Raw genomic sequence first — 6,672 nt, 5'->3', positions numbered from 1 at the left:
TGATTAAAATTATATAAGTTTAAAATTGAGATTTTAGTGACTTATCAAACTCCAAACCTTATTTTCTGAAGAATTTTTTTTTACAAGATTAATAAATGTTATTTAGCGCTCAAACGTCCGAACTTAATACTATGTATTAATTTTATAAATTGATCGTGTCAATCATATAAAGTTAGATTTTATAAAAGAACATTGTTAAAATATGATTTTAAATAAAAATATATCATAACTTATTGGATGCTTGCAATAACATGATATCATACATTTTTTAAGCTATAATTATAAAAACATCAAAAACCTTTTATTTAAACTCAAATATATTGCAATCGTATTTGATATCAAAGGTTGTAACATTCTACAATTGATTTTATCATATTTTCTGCTTTAGTTCTCATGGGGTTGAAAATGATTTTGACTTTTTCCCTTGCTGATCAAAGGTGGGTGGTTATTCCCTGATTATTGGATTTAGGGGGTGTTTGACTTAGATTTTTAGCTTATTGCTTATAGCTTATTTGTGGTGGGAATAAGCAATAAGCAATAAGCATGAGGAGAAATGCTTATTAAAATTAGCTTATTTAGCCTAATAAGCTGGATTTTATCCAAACACTTAAATTAGCTTATTGAAGGAATAAACAATAAGCACCTCTTTTTTTTCCTATCCAAACACCCCCTTATTTTGATGGTTTGTATATAATCACTAGAGTGCAACGAGCTAATCTGTCATTATTTACCACTATTATCCCTAATAACTTGATAGATAACTAAACCAAACAAAAAGACTAATTCCAATTCTTTACTTCTTTTGGTAGGTGTTTGTTTTGATGTCTTTTGCTTTTGCTAGGTGTTTCTTTTGTTGTTTATAATCAGAAAATCATAAAATTATACTAACAAACAATACAATACCAAAAACCTCATCCTGTGGCGAAGCACGGACATATCTCTTAGTATACTCTAAAAACAATAAAATTATAATATTTAAAATAAGAGTTATAAAAGATCTTATATATTGTGTGTTTTCTTCCGGATTAAAAATCATTTTTTTTCTAAATATAAGGCATTGTATTTTTTTAATGATTTGGCCATTCTAGTAGTTTATTTTCCGAAAAAACTTGTTAAACGTGAGACTTTTTTTTTTTTTTTTTGAAAAAAAATAAAATAGAAGTTAAAGGTTATTTTGGGAAAAAAAAGTTAGAAAGTTTTTTCCAAAAAAAAGGTAAAAGGTTTTTTTTTCAAAAAAACTAAAAAGAAAATTGAAGTTTAATCCAAAAAAATTCAATACATAATGTATTTTATGATATTAATTTAAAAAAAAAATAACAATTTTTTGTATTTTATTTTATAAATAAAAATAGTGAAATGTGTTTTTTTAATTAAGGGCATTTTAAAAATCGTACCCACACCACTGACCGCACCGCTCGCTTTATGAAGAGTACCACTTGCTTCATTATTTTCGATTTCTGATAAATAATATACGCATTGAATCTAGACTCACTTATTGTAGGGATAATATATTATAACCACAAAAGTTGGTGAAAAGTTCCAAAAAGATCAGATTTAATATAAAACCTCAAAGGAGATGAGTTAGATTAATATGGACGATATTTTAGATTTAACTCGACCAAAATATCTTGATATGTTTTTATTAACAAGTATGGATATGGATCATAGTAACATGATAAATAATAACAGATTGTAAATAATCTTATATTTTAGTTTGCAATTAATTTGATGTGCAACAGATCTGATCTAATGAATATTATATTTTTTATAATATGATTGGATAACTTGATAGAGGTCCATGCTATAACTTTGGAACGAAGGGTGCAGCTGGAATGGAGGAATCGCCATTTTTCTACTCCTAACATTAGTGGAGCTGCTGCTTCTTCTTCTGATATGGCGTTTTCCTCCAATTCTTGTTGGTCTATTACCAGCTTCTTAGTGATCTTGCAGCTGTTATCGAGTAGTAGCTTGTATGCTGATGGATGCTATACCTCCATCTTCAGCTTCGGCGATTCCCTAGCGGACACTGGCAACCTAAAACAACTGGCCTCCATATCCGATCAGGTCTTTTCGCTTCTTCTGCCGCCTTACGGAGAAAACTTCTTTGATCAATCCACCGGTCGTTGCTCCAATGGCCGCCTCATCATCGATTTCCTAGGTAACTCCTCTGTCCTCTCCCTACCTCTCTTCTCTACGTGAAAATGTGCGAATGGTTATGGTTGATCCATAGAACAACCGGCGGCAGTCAACCGGTGGATCTGAATCAATTGGACTAAGATCGAAATGCATCGCCCCAAAATATAATCAGTTTGACTTTAGTGATTTTAAATTCCAGTTTAAATGCGAAATCAGATCCAGGTTGTTTCGAAAAATACACATGTGTAATGCTAACTGCGCACTAAAATTATCCTAAATCTCGGAGACTAAATTTTCTAAATCTCCATTATCGATACCTCTTTTTTTTCGTCCAGAAAATTCTCCATGTTCCTCGTGATTCGTGATTGACTTTTAGGTTTTTTCTTGGTTTTTGAAGCTGAAAGCCTTGGGTTGCCATTGCTACCACCGTTTCTGCACGACAAGGATAATGTGGTGACATTGGGACACGGAGTGAATTATGCTGTGGCGGGTGCGACAGCATTGAATTCATCAATTCTCGAAGCAAGAGGGATTGTTAATTCAATGACAAATGCATCTTTAGGAGTTCAATTAGAATGGTTTAAACAAACATTGCCTTCTCTTTGCAACAGCGTTTCAGGTAACCAAGCTTTTGAATATGCTTCTACACCATATAATAAAGATTGATTGATTGATAAGCAAGTATTGGCAGAATGTAGAACCTTAATCGGAAGCTCTTTGATCATAATGGGAGAGATTGGAGGAAACGATTACAACTATCCAATATTAGCAGGAAAACCGATCAATGAGGTGGAACCATTAGTTCCTCTTGTCATTGATACCATCATCTCAGCAATCAATGTAAGAACTAAGAGCTAAAAAGTACTCAAATCATCAAAAACACAAAACTTCCACTCAATTTTCATTTTGAATGTATGATTTTGTCAGGAGTTAATCGATATGGGGGCTCAAACACTTATTGTTCCAGGAAACTTTCCAATCGGATGCTCTTCAGCATATTTAACACTCTGTGGCTCTGAAAACAAGATAGATTACGATAACACAACTGGTTGCCTCATCAATTTAAACAAATTTGCAGAATATCACAACGAACTGCTGCAAACGAAATTAAATCACCTTCGAGAGCTTCATCCTAATGTCGTAATCATCTATGCTGATTACTACAATGCTGCCATGCAAATTTTCCTTTCTCCAGATAAATATGGTAAAGCAGAAGCCTTAAAAGCGTCTTTCATCTTTCATGTTCATATTCATTTAGGAATATGTTGAGTTGTTTTTGAAAATTTTGCAGGATTCACAAACGGGGCTCTGAAGGCGTGTTGTGGAGGTGGAGGGCCTTATAATGTGAACGAATCGGTGGAATGTGGAATTTCTGCGAGTGTGTGTGATGATCCGGATACGTATGTTAATTGGGATGGAATCCATTTAACGGAATCTGCATACAGAGTAATTTCACGGAGTTTATTTCAAGGGGCGTATACTACACCCCAATTTAATTCGTTATGTCCTGTTCCTACATCAACATCGACATTACAAGTTGGAAACGGATTATGGAATTCTGTCTAAATCCTTTTTATGTAGACATAAAAAATAAATGTTGTAAGCTTGTAATTTTAATGATTACAGGAATTACGTATCTTGTACTTTAATTGGAAGTCGTTTCTAAATTCAAATGCCACTTGGAGTACAACTCGTTAATATGTATATCTCAAAATTTAAAAAGTTCGAATAAATCCGATAATCAAAACTTGAAACCCGCGATTGTTCATTTAAACTCCAAGTTATGAAAGTTGGATGGTGTTATATAATTTAGAGAAATTGAGTTATGAGTGTAATTATCTTTTCTGTGTGTTTACATATGGATAATCTTTTTTTGTACGTATGTAGATAAATAAATTGTTGGAAGTGTTCATATATGACCGACTGTAGCAGGTTACATCCGGTCATTAGTGGCGGACTCTTGTTAGGGGCCAAGGGGGCCATGGCCTCCCCACTTTTTGCTCTCCTAATAACTATATATGTATTATCAAAGTTGAAAAAATACCACAATCACATGTTCTCCCAATTTTCAGATTATTGTATATACATAATATGTTAAATTTATGCACTTTAGATATTAACTAAAACAAGAAATAATAGGTAATAACATTTTTGGAAGATTGCTAACCAAATCAAAACCAATCTTATTTCTTTAGCAATGTGTACATATTGAAACAATAACCCTATTAAAATCTATAAAAAAGAAAACCCCAAATATCTAATTTACAACAACTTAACTCAAACTTTTAAGAAAAATAAAAAGTGTAAACCTAAAACCCCAAACTTATACCGGCCGCCATAAAAAGTCTTCTCGAAACTCACCGGAAAAACAACGTTGTTCGTTAAGATCATTTCCGTCTTGTACTCTTTTTTGGTCATCGGATTTCCCCTGCATTCTCTCTCTCTCTCTCTCTCTCTCTCTCTCTTCTCTTCGTTGGTCGTCAGAGCCTGGACTGCTGAGACTTGACCTCTGTCGTGCGCTTGTATGCTCAGTCGGTTGCTGATTCTATCTCAAAGGTACTCTCTGTCTTCTCCTATAAGTTTTCACTTTGTCTCTCTTAATCTTTCTATATATATTTCTTTCTTTTCTCTCATTATTCATACAACACTCCATGTAAATAAGATAAAAAGTTTCTCTTACTATTCAAACACTCCAAATAAATAAGATAGAAGAAGAGAAGAAAATGTCACCTAATTATTATGACTACACCCTATAAAATTATAAAGCTGATAGGTAACACTCATTGAATTAAGATGCATCATATATATACATTTTATTTACTAGTTAAAGTTTACTACTGTAGAAACGATCATATATACCTTTTACTTATTAGAATCGATCTGCATATAAACTTTATACTCTTATTAACTATTATTTGTTCATTTATTAGTAAAATGTAAACAGAAATATTAAAATAATATTTAAAACTTGTATATATATTTTATTATTATGATATGAAAGTAATTAAAATCTCTATATATCCATTAGTTTAGATAGTTTAGAGACAATTTTATAAGATTTTAAAAATATAAAGATCGTCGCGTTCCATTTTGATAAACAATGTAACAACAATCTTTTATATTATTTTTTTTGTTTACATATTTAATATGTCATAATTTTGAACTGAATAGAACTTGTTTATATAGTTTCGTTTCGAAGTTTTGATACCGGCCCCCTAGTTCTAGTGCTTGTGTTTCGCCTCTGTTGGTCATAATGATTACATATGAACATTTTTAACAAGTTTGTTATCTAAATGTATAAAAAAAATTACTTAAATATAAACAAAATGATAATATAATTACCCTGACAAGTCAATTTCCATTTTTATTCATGTAGTCGATCATAATGTTTACAATATTAATAGATTCACTTAAGTTTTCTTAAAACAATATTTATGACAATTTATAAACATTTAAATTGGTCACAACATGTTGGGAGTATTTTTTTATAGCATATATAAGATATGTTTTAATTTTAATTTTTATATTCAATATCTTAAACAACAAAATTGTATAAGATATGTTTTTTTCCTCTAAAATCTAGAGTTTTTTTTCTTTATTTTTTAAACAAAAGTAGTGTATTTTAAAAAGATATTTACAAAAATTGTATGGTTTTAAAAATATTTATCATTTAGTTAAAATTATATACAAAAATCAAAATTAGAAGGTAAAATTAAAAAGAAAAGAAATTGACTTATCAGGATAATTACTTTTTCGTTTTGTTCACATTTTGGTAACTTTTTTTTGTACACATTTAGGTAACGAACTTGATGAAATTTTTTTACATATGACCATTATGACTAGTTGTAACATGCTACACTCGGCTATAATGGTCATATGTGAATACGTACAAAAAATTCATTACCTAGATGTGTACAAAAAAAAGTTATCAAGATGTGAACAAACCGAAAAATTAATTACCTTAATAAGTCACTAGAAACATCCTTACAACATTCATAATAACAAGATTTTGGATTTGGGGTTTTCTCCCGAAAACCTAGCTTGAAATTTATGAAGGAGCTGATAAATACACCTCTAAAGCTTTTAATCAATGCATAGCACCAATACATCAAAATGGTCTTCGAATCTCTTCTAAGCTTCAAAAATCACCACAAATTTCTCGCTTTCATCTCCTTTCTCATTACTATACATCCTTGAATAAGTTACTGAAATAGTTCCTATGGTTTACAAAAATATCACGTTTGGTCCCTATCGATTTTTTGCACTCGGACCATCCTTTGGTTTTGATTTTGTTACGTTGTAAGTCCGTGCCTAATAGGAAAATAGTATAATACCCTTAATATTTTCTTTTTCAAATTTTTATGAAATTTTAATTAAAGAAAATGAATTAATTAATTTATTAACAAGTGGGACCTACTTGCACTCCTACTCCGACTCCACTCCCATCACCGACCACCATCAACCACTGGCCACTATCAATCATCGCCAACCGCCACCATCCACCATAATCCAAAACCGACAACACCACCACAATCG

The 6,672-nt window shown here is 31.2% G+C and overlaps 1 protein-coding gene across 1 annotated transcript; it reads left to right on the top strand.

Annotated features, from left to right (window-relative positions):
* Positions 1-1,711: 1,711 nt before the first annotated feature.
* On the top strand, positions 1,712-3,785 carry LOC145041539 (GDSL esterase/lipase At1g28590-like). The gene is made up of 5 exons (XM_078989659.1): positions 1,712-2,158; positions 2,534-2,755; positions 2,828-2,976; positions 3,064-3,340; positions 3,428-3,785. The coding sequence occupies exons 1-5, from the start codon at positions 1,894-1,896 to the stop codon at positions 3,700-3,702; spliced, it is 1,188 nt and encodes a 395-aa protein (XP_078845785.1). The 5' UTR covers positions 1,712-1,893; the 3' UTR covers positions 3,703-3,785.
* The last annotated feature ends 2,887 nt before the right edge of the window (positions 3,786-6,672 follow it).

Source organism: Lactuca saligna, chromosome 4 (genome assembly GCF_052625555.1).
Source record: "Lactuca saligna cultivar CGN05327 chromosome 4, ASM5262555v1, whole genome shotgun sequence".
In the NCBI taxonomy this organism is placed as follows: Eukaryota; Viridiplantae; Streptophyta; class Magnoliopsida; order Asterales; family Asteraceae; genus Lactuca; species Lactuca saligna.
This window is presented reverse-complemented; position numbering and strand designations above follow the sequence as displayed.